Source organism: Passer domesticus, chromosome 13, assembly GCF_036417665.1.
Source record: "Passer domesticus isolate bPasDom1 chromosome 13, bPasDom1.hap1, whole genome shotgun sequence".
NCBI lineage: Eukaryota > Metazoa > Chordata > Aves > Passeriformes > Passeridae > Passer > Passer domesticus.
This window is the reverse complement of record NC_087486.1, coordinates 4,457,202-4,473,478: the sequence shown is the minus strand read 5'-3', so window position 1 is coordinate 4,473,478 and position 16,277 is coordinate 4,457,202. Positions and strand designations below refer to the sequence as shown.

The following is a 16,277-nucleotide window of genomic DNA, read 5'->3' as shown; positions in this document are numbered from 1 at the left end:
ATACAAATTAATTTCTGTTGCTACAACACCAGTGCACTCCACGTGTGGCTGTGCATGTGTGTGGATGTTGTGTGCTCTGCTTGCATGCCACTGTGCTTTCACTTCTCACCCAAATGGTTTTGGAGGAAATGATGCACATGAAAGAAGATGCTTATGAAAAAAACAAGATCTGTTCAAACAGAGGAAGGCTTGAGAAAATGGTGAATGTGGCTTTAAGTGTATGGGCTCATCTGGCATGTTTCGTGACTGCATTGTAGAAATTTTTATATTTCCTCATCCAAAATCAAATTTTGAATTCCTATGGGCTTCTAGAGCCACTCTTGCTTCCCTTTTCTCTCAAAGACCTCTTTCCTGTTACACACAGGTTCTCAGAAACCAAGGAGTATTCTTAAGAAAAGGGAACAGGAAAATTTTCCTTTTACCAGACAGTTCAGAGCTCCACTTTCAAATGCTGCCTTTACCTAAGGCCAATCTCAGGCAGGAATCAGTTCCTTGGGAATCAGCAAACTGCTACTGCTCCATGACGCAGGGTTTGCCCAGCAATTTTTTATCTATAAACACTGACTCCAGCAGGCAGCAGCGAACCCACTTTCACTCTACATTTCTAGTTCTTACTCCACCAAGGCTCTGGTAACAAACACTCCTCGCTGAGCCCATGAGGATGAACTCACCCAGTTGCAGAAGCCATGATGCAGCCCCCATCTGCTGCAGGGGTGGTACAGCAGCCAGCAGAGTCATGATTCATGCCAAAATTGTGTCCCATCTCGTGGGCAATGGTAGCAGCAACACCAATGGCATTATCAGAGTGGTCCTGTGCAAGGTCAAAAAGGCACATCAGCATTTTACCTGTGCCTGCCCTGTGCACCTCTGGGTAGATGGGGTGAGGGGAACTTCTCATTTGTACATGTAGAAAATATCTACTGGAGGTATTCCTGCCTATAAGCAGGTGAGTGGAGAACTTCACAGGAAATATTTTCTCCCTGGGCTTTAGGAGGCATCTCTCCAATGTATTCACTGCTGGCAAGAAGCTTTATATTGGGGATTGGCAATTACTTACCATGTTTACTCCTCCTGACTGGAAATCAGAGCACATGGCCATCACGGGAGCCAAGCCTACTGTGGTACCTTTGAAGGGCACACCCCTAAAAATCAACCCAGAAAGAGCATAAAATGGCACTGAGGCACTCAAGGAGGCAGGCAGAGAAATGCACCCTGCAGTGCACAGCTCCCTACACAGTGTCAGGGGGACACATTGTCTTTTTAGTGTCTTCCAGAGCAGGACATTATAGCAGAGCTACAAAGCCTTTAGGTCTGTTTATCTTGGACTGATACTCTCTTTTATGGGCCAGCCAGACAATCCTATTTTTTATAATGGTTTGGTTCCAAAAAGTGCTCCTGCTGAGCTTTGCAACAAGCACAGAAAAGACTATTTCTGGATCCTTAGCTGAGTACTGTTTGTGAATAATTAATTTATCATAAGCCTGGTATTTGCCAGCCTGGGATGTGGGGACTTGAGAGAGTAGTAGGTAACACCTCTGAGGTGCAGCCATGCCCTGCTCCTGCCTCTGAGCTGGAATTCTGCAGCACCCTGACAGCATCTTTGAAATGGGAGCCCTGGAAATTGTGCTCAGGACATGACCAGATGGAGAGGAAATACAGTAATGTTAAAGGGAAAAAAACCCAACCAAAGAAAACAAGGGAAAGGCATTGTATCTCTGCATTTCAACCCTACAGGTCCTCTGACTCATCCTGGTGGATGAATTTCCATGGAAGCGGTAAAGAGATCTGGGAGCTGCTGCAAATTTTTCTTCCAATGCCACCTGCACTGCTGGCCAGGCTACTGGCCCTGGTGGGTCAGTGGCCCATCAGCCACAGGCCATCATCAGCTGGCTCCCAGCACCAGGGCTCTGTGTGGCAGTGGGGTGGGTTAGGAATTAATGCTTTCCACAAAGCCACTTTGAGTCCTGGAAGGATTTGTGGTACACACTGATTTCCCACCCACCCAACCCACTTGTGAGAAACAGGAGGAGTGAGCTCACGTGATTAGTTGGGCATTATCATGTTTTCTATGCAGCCTCTCTTTGCTACTCCAGGCCAGAAAGGACTTGAGGGTGGAGTAGGGATTCTCTGATACATCACATTTATCCCCGTAATTCCAGATCTCCAGCCCCACCAAGGCAATCCGGATATTCAAGGCCCTGTAAAACTAAGATACAGGAAAGAAAAGAGATGATAAAATGAGGACCACAAAGTTATTTTACTCTGTTTTAAATCTCAAATATGTACTGCTAATTGCTACTAGAGATCCACATGTCCAGAGAAGATGCTCCCTCTGGAAATGCATTTCAGTTTAGTGCTGAGCTCTGCAGACAGAAATGTGCAACCACCTAAACTCAAACTGAAACAGAGACATTGATCTTTCATTTTTGAATGATTGGCAAAGACTGAATACTGACATGATGTTTCATCTTCCAATAGTCAAAATTCCTGAAAAGAGTAAGGAAATAATCTTCTGCCATGTCAAGTGCAAATAGGAGAAGCATTCATGAGTAGTGGGGTGAAGGGAGGGCTGGAAGGAGTTTAAGGGGAGCAGGAGGGGAGTAGATCTGAAAAGTAAGGAAGTTTTACTTCAGCAGCACTAGATATCACTGCAGGGATGACTTCTGAAAGCTCCCTCCAGTTCTACTTCCCAGGTTTTCTACCATTTCAAGTGAATACCTCAGTCCCTTTTCAAAAAGCATTACTTAGGTAACAGTTTTTACAGAGGTGTAGGAAAACACAAGGTGCTCATACTGGCTCCAAGGAATGGAGATCCTCCCACCCTGTTCTGGATTTGCAACAACACAATTGTTTGGCAGCCACTCTCCCCAAGTCACTGGGGAGAACTGACAAAATATTACTCTCTCTCCCAAAAAGCCAGCCTTCCCCTGGCCCAATTTATTCTCATATTTTATGATCTGGGCCTTGCTTCCCTCCTTTCACACACACACACAGAGTCTCACCTTATCTACATAATTAGCAGCCTCCACTAATTTCTGCCTTGTTGCTTCAATGTTGAAGTGATGTTTCTGAAACTGAACAAAATGAACATGTCAGGAGCACAGAGGCAGCTACAAAGAGCTGAAATGTGTTAAAATGAGCCACATTATTCTGGAAATAAGAAGGCAACTAGGAAGTGAAGTGTCCCTGCCCTGCACGTCTGCCTTTAAGCCCACCTGTACAGGTATATTCAGAATTTATCCCCAGCACACCATGGCAGTGATGTTATCAAGGGGTGGCACACCCAAACTTATCACTGCCCCCAGAGCTGGGGGCTGACAAGGAACTGGCAAATGCCAGGTAAAATGTGTGATAAAAGGACTTCATGCCTGAGGTCAAGGCTGCTGGACCTCTCATCACCTCCCACTCATCCAACCAATTTTCCTATTAAATGACCTGGCAATGAATTAGTCAATTTTAGCAAAATTGGTTCAAAGAGTTAAAGTGGCAAAATGTTCAGATTTTTGTTTAACAGATGACAAAATCCTGGACTTTTCTCTTAGTCAGGGACACGGCAAAGAAAGGGCATTTAAAAACAACACCGTGAGCCTCTGTCCTGGTTTCTCTGATCAAATGGTGAAGAACATATGGCAGTTCCTGGGTAGTATGTGTTTTCTCAGTTTCCCTGATATCCTGCTGCCTAACAGAGAAACCAAAATAGGTTCTGCCTCTTTAGCTTTGTTCAGAACAAATTACAGCCCGGAGCACTGTGTGGTTTTCCCTACTGGAGTTTCAAGTTGTAAATTATGGATAGGACCAGCCTGGCTCCCGTCTGTGCTGCAGATTAAACAATCAGTAAAACACTGAAGTTCCTGTGGTTTGCACTGTCAGTGTGTCTGGCCTGTCCAGGCTGGGGATGGGGGAGGGACTGCTGACTTCACTCAGCTTCTCCCAGACCTATTCTGTGATCTGGAGCCTTAAAAATGTCTATTTATATATCTGCTAGTAGCTCAGAGCAGAGCATAGTCACGGTTATCTCCTGTAGAGATTAAGTGTACTGCAGTTAGAAGCACACCACTCATGGAAACCCCCAAATTTCCCTATTCTGAGGGCAGACTCTCCCAGCCATAACTAGGACTGACCACTGCCACCCTGGGAGACCAGAAGTGACTCTCAGCCCTCATCTAAATGTGCAACTCTCCCTGGGCCAATGGTGGCTGCCAGGACTAAAGTGACCAAGTCAGAGCTCTCCCTGCCCACTGAGAAACATTGGGACTGCAAGAGAAAACTTGCTGAGGCCCAGCAGCCCTCCCTGCCCCAGGGTATGCTGCAGGTGGAATGCTCTGTGCCCAGTGCTCCTTGGGTATAAAAATCCCATTTCTTACCTCTGCATAATCTGCCACGAGCAGGAGCTCCACGTACTTTGTAGCCTGCAGAGTGTCCCGTTTCACCTGCAGCAGCAGCAACACTGGGTCACTGGGTTACTCCCCCAATATTCCCCAAGAAACTCTTTACAAAATATATGTAGAGGTCATTTTTCCCAGTTTGTTTCTCACTGTTTACCCCACCCAATCACACACACGGACCTCCAAATGTGATTAATTTAGGGCAACCAAGGTCAGTATGGCCACAGCAAGTGCCCACAAGCCTGTCCTCAGCCCACCTTTTGTTCCTGTATGGGATGTAGGAACAGCTACAGCCCACCACAGTCCCCAGGACTCATTTACTTCCCTGCTGGAGCCACTATTTCACAACCAGCTTGCTGGAAACCCTCCTCAATGCTCTTCACTTTTTTAGCTATGCTCCTAGGGAACAGCAGGGCTGGGAACAGTGGGATATTTGGAGCATCGTGCATGGACTCAGCCTGAGCCCTGCTCACCCTCTGGCCTGGTGATTTCATCCCAGTTGTGAAGTTCCTGAGCCAATCTTCAGCTGCATCCACAGTGCCCTGGTAGCCACAAGCTCCTCCCTGCAACCTCAGGTTGTCCACCCTGTAAATCAAGTGCTGGTTTGGGCTGTCAGGAGCTGGCTCCAAGATGTAGCTGGAATTGCTGCTCAATATGATAAGTCCTCTGTTGAAACGGGAAACAATAAAAGGGAAAGTTGATTACTATCACAGCAACTGGAGACAAATCCTGCTGCTGCTGCTGAGCTCCCATCTGACTCTGGCAAGACACTTATCCTTACCAGGCCAGGCAGTTCAGTAATAAAAAGTGTGGGAATATTTTGAGTTCAGAGGAGGAAATCCCTGACCTTCCATATATTAAAATACATTCAGTGGGCCTCAGACATTGAGAGGCTATTGGAGCATGTGCTGCAACCTGAGAAGTTTAACTTACAGCTTTTTCTTTAGGGGCAGTGGAAGCTTTTCTACCAGGAGAAGAAATTTGCTTTTAACAGACCTGACCTGAAAAATGTGAAGACTTTGTCAACAGGAAAGGCAGAGTTCTCTCTGGGTCATGCACGTACCCAGATGGTTCTAGATTTCTCAATGAGCATCTAACAGCCAGGAGAGCTGGAAATCTGTGTGTGATGCCCTCTAGAAAATGTGTGGCTTTATGGGCACCACCCACACCATGCAGGCTCAGAGTGAGAACAGCCACGTGTGCTCAGCTCCTGTGCCTCCCCAGCAGTCAGATAAAGACATCAAGGAGCTGCCAGCAGGCACTGACAGCTCAGGGGTGCAGGAAGCCTCCACAGGCACTCTGAGCATCTCTGTCCCTCTGGAAAGCAGAGCCTAGGAAAACACAGAAGCACAGCACACCTGCGACTGCTTTTGCTTTTGGAATGTTTATTGCAAGCCACAGGTGGCTGCAGTGTCCTGGTTATCTCACTGGGCCCTTTGGCCTGTGCTACGCTCACTAAAACGTCTCAGGTTTGCTTTGGCAGGGGCTGTTTCCTGGCTGGAGCCAGTCCCATCAGCACAGCTTCCAGCAGGGCTCCAGAGCAGATGACCACTAATGTCAATAAAGCCCGCGTGGTGTTTTGGAAACAAACTCAGAGCTGGTGTAAATGAATGCAGCTCCTTGGTCACAACAAACTGCTTCATTTACTCCTGGCTGAGGATACAGACCCCCTTTTCCAGCCAAAGACTCCATTACTCCCAAAATACAGGTTTTACACACACAGCCCTGGCACCAGCTGGGGACAAAGCAGAAAGCAGAGCTCACAACCCAGGAGGGAGCTCAGACGTGAAGACTTTGCCTCAAAACACACAGAAAATTGCCAGCTGTGGGAGAAAGTTTCTGCACAAGTGTAGAGCACTGGGCTGGGACGTGTTGAGTGCTGTCCCTGTCTGTGACAGATGCAGCTGAGCCACCAACAAGAGACTTCTGCTGCAGTGGACCCAAACTCAGTCATTGCACCAGTCCACGCTGGCAGCACACAGGGGGAAGGGTCCTGGAGCGGCTTAGGAGGCCATGGCCACTAATGATACCCCAAAATCTGCATTTTCCCCAACATGCCCCTTTTTATACCCAGGCTGGGCGGCCTTTGAGAGCTCTCCATCCACTCAGAGAGAATCAGGGCAGGCAGGCTGCTGGGAGCTGAGCTGGGAGGCAGCAACGCCTGAGCATGGACATTCCCAGCGCATCCCTGGGGGCATTCCAGAGGCATTCCCGGGGACATTTTTAAGGGCATTTCCAAGGGCATTCCCAGGAGCATTTCCAAGGGCATTCCCAAGGGCATTCCCGAAGCATTCCCAGATTCCAGCACGCCAGGCACTCACCTCAGCCCTCGGCAGGTGCTGAGGGTGACACTGGAGCGCTCCCAGCCGCGCACAGTGCCATGGTAGAAGCAGTGCTCCTGCAAGGCAGAAGAGGCAGGGTTAGTGGGATCCTGCAGGGCACAGGAGGCAGGGTTAGTGGCGCCCAAACAGGATGTGTAGCCATGATATTTTCTGAAAAATCCTTTTGCCGGGATTTTTCTCCTGAGAAGCTGAGGAGCCTCAGGAAAGAAATGTAAACATTAACTATCTGCTGCTGGGCAATGCAACAGGTACACCTGTGATTGGTGCATGTTGGTTGTTTCTGATTAATGACCAATCTCAGTCAGCTGGCTTGAACTCTCTGAGAGTCATGAGCTTTTGTTATCATTCATCTCCTGTCCTTTCTAGCCTTCTGATGGATCCTTTTCTCTCTATTCTTTTAGTACTGTTTTAATATAGCATTTTAATATAATATATATCATAATATAATAAATCAGCCTTCTGAAAGATGGAGTCAAGATTCTCGTCTCTTCCACGGAGTCAAGATTCTCGTCTCTTCCCTCATCCTGGCACCCTCAAACACAACCATAGGATGGACACAGCACGTGGGATTAAATTTGGGCATTGCTGAGTCCCGTGCGAGCGCTGCCGACGCTCCGTTTGCTGTTCCCTTTCCTCTGATTATCAGCACTAAATCTCCGTGACTCCTCTGCGAAATTCCGCCTCTCGGCTGCCAAGCCCCGCCTGGGCCAGAGCATCAAACAGCATCAAACAGCTCCTTGTTGCCAGCAAAAATGGAGAGCTTTGGATCGCCCAGGGAAGGACTGGGCTGGCTGCAGCACTGGGGAGACCCAAAGCTTTGTGCCTGTGACAGGAGCTGGCCCTGGGTCATGCCCCAGGGGATGTGGCTGCAGCCCCAGAGAGGGTGACACCGCGGGCTGCTGGTGGGACAAAGGCAGCCTCTGGCAGGGACAAGGAGGCTTTGGGGCAGAAACGCCAACATATTCATTCTATCCCTTCCCCTCACCCCGGGGCAGCAGTAGGAAAGATGATCTCATGGGGATTTTATCTTTTATTTTTGCTTTGTGACCAATGCACATCTTTGTGCTGCTGCGGCAGAGGCAGCCAAGCCTGGCTGAGATCAGTAATTTATGGGGTTTTTACTAAATGGGAGCTGGTTTATAGGGGCTGTTTTCCCCAAAGGTTCCCCCAGTGTGGGGAACTTGGTGGCAAAACTAAAAGCAAGAGGGTGAGCAGTGTGAGGAATAAACAATTCCCCAGCACCCAGAGAGAGGGGAGCAATGCTGGCTGCTGACCTTGGCTCTCATAACAGAGCTCAGGCAAAACAGAAAGATGTTTTTACCATTTTTGGGGGATGGAGCAGCTTTCCCACTGGAACCTCCCAGATCAGAAAGCTGGACTGCCCTCTCCTTCAGCTTTAAGCTGTGGGGATGTGTGCCCTTAAAATAAAAAGGCTCAGGAGGAAGAGGTTCGCCTGCTTCTCCAAGCGCCAGCCTGGTGTCCCATGCAGGCACAGGAGGGAAGGGTCTGTGCACTCACCGTGTGGCTCAGGGGGGTGCTCTGGGCTTGGCCAGTGTGGCTGTAGTGGGTCTCAGTGTAGCCTGGTGCAAAGAGGTTTCTGCAGACACAGGGGAGGGAGTGAAAAAGGCAAATTTAAAAATCAAGATGGTAAGACCTTTGTTTTGACCTGGATTTCTGCTTCTTAGGCGTGCTGGAAAATCAGCCAGATCCAGCTCTTTCTGAAGGCAGTGTAAATATTCCTGCTGCTGTGAACCACTGCTGTGGATTTGGGGCAGTCACTGTTTTCTGCCCATGGTGTGAAACCACCTAAAACACCCTGAGAGGGCAGGTGAGAGACAGGGATTCACAGGACACCAGCTGTCCTCTGCTCTCTGCTCTCAGCGTGTCCCTCCTGCCAGGATTGTTCAGGGAGCAGCTCCTGGTGGCCCAGGAGCCGTGGGATCCATGGCAGGACCATCACCATGGGCTGTGGGGCCTGTGCAGAGCACGGTGTGATGGCAGAGGGTCAGAAGGTGGGAGCACAGCTGACCTGGCCACTTCCACCTCTCCTCTGCCCTGGCAGGAGCTGAGCACCTCTCACAGAGCACATCCGCTCCTGGAAGGGCCCCACAAGCCATCTAAGTGCTCTTTCAAGCCATTTATTAAATTAAAACAATAACAGAGAGCCTGTCCCTGAGTCAATTGGGCACCAAGATCCAATTCCAGCAGCTGCAAGTAAACAATTCAATTTTTGCGTGAGGACTTTTAAAGACCCAGAATACCAACCACATCACTGACCCTCATGGGGTCAGTCTCTGCAGTTTTCTTTCTATTGCCAAATTATGCCCCAAATGTACTGGGATTAAATTCAAAGCACCAAGTCCTGCATAGCAAACACAACACAGGCAGCATCTGGGTGCTGGTGTGAGTCCTCAGCTCAAGCCCAGCCTGTCTCCATTGTCCAAATCTGAGTACAATCATAAATTAATCTGTATCTGATTTCAACTGCTGCCCAGAAGCTGGTTCACATATTTGTTATGGGAAAATGCTGATTCCCCAATTTGAATTTGTTCATGTCATCCCCATGTACACAATATTCTCCCTGTCTTCAACCCAGGATCTGACCAAAAGTCTATAAAAGGAGCTCCTATGCTCCTTTAGAAAGAAAGAAGCATTTTGATTTTGTTCCAGAGGAAACAGCCTTCTTCTTTTTAAACATCTGCATTTGCTAAACAGTGATGTAAAATTACAGCAAGTCAAAATCTGGGCCAAACCAAGAAGGTCATATCCTGTGTCCATCTCAGCAGCCATAAAATGTAGGTTTAAAGCAGTTTTTAAAAACAATAGTTTGTCTTGCAAAAATTTGGAGAAGGATCACAGAACATGCCCTGTTGATGAAACACTCCTGCAGCAACCCCAGGGTGCTGTCAGGCCACCAAAGTGCCACATTTGCCACCCATGAGGATGCCACATGCACCCTGGGCAATGTGTTGTCAGATGCAGCTGCAGCTCAATCCCTTTGCATCCCTGTTCAAAGCATGTCATGCACCAGATTTGAGAACTAAACTGCTAGAAAGTAGGGAAAAGGTTTTCTTTTCTTTGCCTGATTTCTTTAGGCTGGATGAAGAAAGCTGTATCACAAACACAAAGATTTTTCCATCTTGGCTTTTGGTACCTGTCAGTCAGATCTTGTCAACCTTAAAAGCATCTCTGCTTAAAAAAGGAAGTGGGTGCCTGTGATATCTAATTAAATTGCACCAGAACAACAGGAAACAAAACCTTTTATCAGTGTTTGAAAGTGCCTCACCCACCTGGCATCCAAAGGCTCAGACAGCTGAACAAGTACCCACAGCTTAACAACAGACAACTGTGCCACTGCTGTGTCTGATAGCACCTGATGTCAGGAAAACAGCGGCTTTTATCTCCACTTTTAAAGTTCAGCATGGCCCAGAAAAGCTCATTTTGTGTCTTTCTGATGTGTTAATTCTTATCACCAGATGCTGTCAGTGATCAGAAGGCCAGGTTGCTGCGCTCAGCTATCCCAGGTCTATAAACCCAAGATAAGCAACATCCCACAGAACATAACTCCCTTCATCTCCCTGACTGCAGCAGCTTGCTCAGCAAGGGTGCAAGAAGCAAATATTTAATCAACATATTGCATTAACTCGCAGGAAATTGCCTTGAGCAATGCTCTGGCAGGTATCTGGTCTGTGTCAGGGGCAGACAGTAAAGCAGTGGGATCTGCCCTGTGCTATTACAGCCAGACACCAGCCCCTGGATTTCCAGTAGCTGAGGCTTTGCACAGCCTGCTTGCTTCATTCCCAAACAAGCACTCTTGTGTTTTCCTCCTGCTCCTTTATTCTTGGAAAGCATTAGCCATGAATAGCCACTTGATCTCCCCTTCAGCATCCCCAGAGGCTCCTCAGAGCTGAGTCCTGCCCAGGGAGGGCACAGGATGAGGCCCCTCAGCACAAGGGTGTGCACATCCCTTCCACTCAGACTCCAGCCCCTCCTAGAGTGGATTAAGGAGCTTTGCCTGGATTTTTAGGGACACTTAGGCAGCTGCTCAGCTGAAAGCCTGTGTCATCTCCGTGCTGCAACTTGCAAGCCTCTCTGCACCAGCTGACTCCTACTCTACACCAGAGGGTCCCTAAGAAAAGTCCAGTTTCTTATTCTGAGCTTGAAGCAGTCCTATTTTGAAGACAGTTCCCAGCCTTAATGCAGGGGGACCATGTGGCTCTTGCAGCACTGCCAGAAAGGGCTATCACAGGGGATTGCACAAGGTGTGGTGGGGAGGGCAGTGAGGAAAGAGGAAAAACAACAGAACATCTTGCAACACCCTTGGTATCTTATTTTGAGCCCGTAAAATTTCATTCCCAGTCTGACTCACTTCTTTAGCAAGCACCAAGCTTTCCACCAAACTGTAAATAAACAGCAAACAAACCTTCCTGTCACCAAGAGTGCAGCAGAGTTCTCAGCCAGTCTTGACTCTTTTCCACGTGTACCAGTTGCTTGATAAACAGCAGAGAAACACCCATACCCCAAAACTTCCTCTGACAAGAGAAAGACAACATCCCTGCCAGGCTGAGCAGCTTATTCCGGGGGAATTAGCACTGATGGAGATTTCCAGAAAAACACAGAGTTCACCTCCTTGCTGGAGAGGGAAAGTCTGGAAAAAATGACACAATTTGGTTTTTTCTTCTCAGTTACATTACATGCCTCTGTAGTGACCACTTCTCCAGCAGCTCACGCTGAAGCTGCAAAAGTCTGGATGCAAAACAACATCACTCAAAGGCTTCTGAGATCCAGTCAGGCAGCTGGCAAATCGCTAGCACACATCATCTTCCTAAAAGGCAGCACTGAGTCTCTCATTAGAGGAGTTATCAGCATGAAGAATTGATGAAGTCAGAGAAAAAGCTGGTTTGGGATGGGAGGACTCTCCTTTGCTAAAGCTGATAGCAGCTGCAGCTGGTTTGGGGCCAGGGGAAGCTGCACAGGAGAGCTTGGGATGTTCTAGAGGAGCCTCACACCTTTCCAACGGGACCAGCTTTCGGCAGGATCAGTCAATCCCCAGCATCCAGCTCAGCCTCCGAGCTCAGGGTGGAACGGCCTGCTCTTGGCAGGGTTTGCTCCCTGGGAAGCCTTGGGAGCCAGGTTGAATGTCAGCAAGGAGCCAAAGGAAGGGAGGGTGGCTCGGTGCCATCATGTACAGATGGCCCGAGCGGTTCCTGCTGATGGCTGTCCTGGAGCCGTGCTGGTCCCGCTCCAGCCCCTCAATGATATCATTGTTTGACACAGAGCCCTCCTCCCTGCGTGCAGAGCTGGCAGCACAGGGCAGCCTGGCTCTGCTGGGACAGGGGGTCAATCCTTCACTCGTGAACTGAGATGGTTCTCATCAGGAGAGGCGGGCTGAGGGCGCGGGCAAACCCAGCTCTCTTGGCAGGCAGCTGCCTTGTGGCACTTGGGGACAGGGAGAGGACGTGGCTTCCAGCTCATCTGGCCACTGCTGAGGAGCAGAGGAGCAGCTGGAGGAAGAGGGGCTGCAAGGCACACCCAAACACTCCCAAAAACAGCAGAAACAAGCTGGGGCCCTGCTCACATGGCCACGTCCTCCTGAGGGAGTGCACACTTCCCAGCTGCTCCTGAGAACCTCACCCCTATTCTCCTGAGAAACAGGAGCAATTTTGCCTATAAAACATCACTTGTCAGCACAAGCCTAAGAGGAGCTCAGAGCTGCCATGAACACACTCAGTTGCACCAGCCTGAGATCACGCACAGGCACCCAGAGCACCCCAGCAGCACTCTTGATTTTCTCGCTAATTACAGCAAGAAGGACTTTTAATAATTAAATTTGGTCCCATCAGCAACCTTGTTTGGGTTCATTTTACAGAGGGGCTAGTCTGCATGGACAGCTGCCAGTTTAGAAACACCACCCAGCAGTATTCAGGAGATGGACATGATTTTAATTTCCTCCCAAAAAACAAAAGCCAAATGGTCCATGAAGCTCTCATGAGAAACATTGACATTGATTTTTCAGTCATGGGACCAAGAAAAGTGGAGCCTGCAGTCTCTTACATCTCTTTCCCTGTCCCTTTCCTCAAATCATAATAAATCTGTCCAGCCAGGCTGACTGCATCTGGGGGTGGAGGGAATTGATTTTCCCAAGAAACCTTAGACATGAGATTTCCATCTACAATTTGTGGTCCCACTCCATTGCCTCTCAACAGGATCCAAGTAGGGTAAGAAGGGGAATGTGAACTCTTGCCTCTCAGTCACATAAATGTTCCCTAAAGCCAGAATTTATTATCAAAACCTGAAGTGGCCCCATCTTGAACACCACCAACACATGACTCATGACAACACAAGCAGGCAAGCCTGCTTTCCATATCCACCACTAGTGGGAAATGGGAGATTTCAAGCCTCTGGAATATTACAGTCAAAACCTGGCACTTCATAAAACCAATGAAATCCAATTTTTTTTTTCTTCATGAGTTCCATCCAGATGAATCCTGGAGCTCTTAAGCTCCCTTCCTCTAGAGCTTTTGCTAAGAACATGTTTATTGTGTAAACACAGCAGTTTGGAAGGAAAAAGTGGATTTCCAACTATTGAGGTGGAACTAAACAAGCCATTTGTAAGGCCTGGGAAAGCATCACAGACTAAAGACTCTCCATCTCCTTCTCCCACCCACATCATCTGTGACATTCACTGTGTAAATTGTGTTACAGGACCCAAGAAAGATTTATCACATAGACCCTTGACTTACCAATAGGAACCATAAAGGTTACCCAGAGAGGAAAAAGGAAATGAAATAAATGGAAAACTGGCTGATAATGAGTCAGTGCACAAAAGGTTTAAAAGGCTTCATTTCCAGGTCTCTTCCTCTCTGCCCCACACAGAGAATCACTGAATATCCTGAGGGAATCAGGAAGCTGCAAAGCAGCTGTGGCTTTCCAGATCCCACCCCTGTTTCTCTGATGATTCCAAGAGACAGTAGAGCAGAATAAACTCAATTTCCCCTCTGCATAACCCTTAACCCCTGCCCATGAAGGAAGCCCATTAGACACTGATGATGTGTAGCCATCAGTGGAATAATCCCATATATCCTTCCTGCTCAGAAATGGGCAGCAACTTCCTCACTCAGTTGGTAGGAGAGGCCCTGGAAATGTGCAAAAGCAGGAAACACAGGAATACAAGTGACAGATCTTTTACTGCACCACTGAGAGCACCAGGCTGGGTGGGAGCACTTGTCACCTACCCAGGTGGGGCCAGCAGAGCTCGGAAATGATGCTGCTTCCTACCAGAGTGGTCTAAAAACAACTTTCTGTTGGCTCCTGAGGTCAGACCAGGTGAGCTCTGGGTGTTCTTTGCTGTGTCCTCAGGCAGTTCCTGCGCATCTCCACTGGGGCTTTGCCACCCAGGGCGGTGCCCGGAATAAGGAGCTGAAACAAACAGCCCAGGATCTCCCAGGGATTCATTGGAGAAGCCTCCAATACCCCTGAGAGGCAGCTGAGAGGGCCTTTCCCAAGTGTGTTCTTCCCATGAGAGACATCAGAAAGAAAGAAAAGAGAGAAGAGAGGAGAAGAAGAGAGAAAGAAAGAGAGAAAAAGAGAGAAAGAAAGAGAGAAAAAGAGAGAAAGAAAGAGAGAAAAAGAGAGAAAGAAAGAGAGAAAAAGAGAGAAAGAAAGAGAGAGAGAGAAAGAGAGAAAGAAAGAGAGAGAGAGAAAGAGAGAAAGAGAGAAAGAGAGAAAGAGAGAAAGAGAGAAAGAGAGAAAGAGAGAAAGAGAGAAAGAGAGGTCTTTTTGCTCCCTGTCCTTCACAGAGGTGAGAAGCCAAATTCCATGCAGGTTTCTGCTGTGCAAATGGAAGCTCTCCTCTTCACTAAGAAAAGCCTCACCCCAGTCACTGCTGCCACACACATTGAGAGGCTCTCAGTCTGTCCCTGCTTGGCTCAAAGCTGCTTTTTATTAACAAATGCAAATGCCTTTTTAAAAAGTCACTTTTCATCCAAAGTTTGCAACTCAGATTCTTCCGCTCCTAAGCCCCAGCCAAATTTAAAGCTGCTTTATAGGCAACTCTCCATATATTTGTTGTTTGTGCAGCTTTGAGCTTTCCAATCCCACAGCTGCAGGACATGGATTTGAATCATTTAAAACAAGCCAGAGTCATTTGAGTGATATATTTTGTCATTATCCTGAAATGTTAGTGTGTCATGAACTCTGCTTGAAACTCCAGTGTGTTTCTGACTTCTTATCAAATTCCTGGACAGGAAATAATGCAATATTATGTTAACTGCTAATGCAATAATTGTATTCACAGATATATGAAGCCCAAATGCAGATGTGTGATGAGCTTATTACAAAACACTGGGTTGGGCACAGCTCTGAAGCAAGATATGCAATAATTTCTGTGTTTCACCTCTGTGGATGAACATGATGTCCTTTTCATATGGAATATGAAATTGGATGGTGTGAACATTTCTTCCACATATTGAAACTAGAATGTTTCTTCCAAAGCTAGCATCCCTACTGAAGTACAGATTATGACACTTCCTTCACTTTTCAAAGCAATTTAATCAGTTATTTCTCCAGAAGGAGAGTGGGGAACATGCAATAAGGCTGCCTAATCCATCATGAACATCACCTGAAGCAGTTTCAGTGGATTGGCATATCTCCTTTCTATTTTGGGAACCACTGGGTAAATCATAGCCCAACCAAACTCAAATTATGGCAATTTCTTGCTTTCCTTGAATGATGGGAGTCTGGGATGTGGATACAAGAGTGAAATGTGGGCCAGGTGTGTGCATTCACATCCCTGTGCTGAGCCCAGGGACAGAGCGGGAGCACAGCACCAACCTCAGCAGAAAAGCTGGTTTCCAAATGCTCCTCTAAACTGGAGCAATTAAATAGCCCAGTTCTCTGAGGCTTATCTTAGTTAAAAAAGCCTCAAGTACCTTTCTTGGAGTTGCAGTTCTCTTATGCCCATTTTCATGTGAATTTGCAACCTGGATCTGACAGGTTTTGTACAACTTTGAAGGGACACTTCCCTCTTGGGGGATTTCACTTTCTCTTCTGCTGCCTGGGCAACAAACTCTTCCCAGAAGAAGTCCTGGATGCTGGAGCTACTCAGCACCCCAAACCTCACCCAGAACCTCAGCTTCCCCTGTGAGACAAGCACGAGCAGCACTGAGCTCCTGGTGCTGTGGAGCAACCCAGGCTGGGCTCTGCCTTGCCACACTCTTCAACAAGGAGAAGAGGTTTGTCTCCACTTAAAAGTGCTCTGTGGGTGCTGATAAATACGCAGGGCTCCATCATTCCTCTTTTAATTTAAGTCTCTCAACTGCTTCAGCACTTTCACAAGTCTCTGAGAAGTGGAGCCCTTCCACTAATTGCATTTTGTGATTGTACCCTCACCTTTCTTGAGCAAGGACTTGAGGCCTAGCAAGACTCCCACATGAAGCACTGCTGTCTATGAATCACCTGCATTTTACACTGAAAATAAAAATTAAAAGCTCCAAACCAGTTGGTTTTCAACCAAGTGCTATTTCATCAGCACTTGCAAAGGAGATCCATC

At 47.7% G+C, this 16,277-nt stretch overlaps 1 protein-coding gene across 1 annotated transcript in view; it reads right to left on the bottom strand.

Annotated features, from left to right (window-relative positions):
• The window catches only part of ADAM19 (ADAM metallopeptidase domain 19), a 32,329-nt gene that overhangs the window by 10,676 nt on the left and 5,376 nt on the right, over nt 1–16,277 (bottom strand). The window contains exons 4-11 of the mRNA XM_064387623.1: nt 8,246–8,324; nt 6,707–6,783; nt 4,859–5,051; nt 4,365–4,430; nt 3,003–3,074; nt 2,040–2,206; nt 1,058–1,142; nt 672–811 (exon numbers count right to left, since the gene is read on the bottom strand). Of these exons, the coding sequence (XP_064243693.1) occupies nt 672–811; nt 1,058–1,142; nt 2,040–2,206; nt 3,003–3,074; nt 4,365–4,430; nt 4,859–5,051; nt 6,707–6,783; nt 8,246–8,324 (879 nt within the window). The remainder of the gene's footprint in view (nt 1–671; nt 812–1,057; nt 1,143–2,039; nt 2,207–3,002; nt 3,075–4,364; nt 4,431–4,858; nt 5,052–6,706; nt 6,784–8,245; nt 8,325–16,277) is intronic.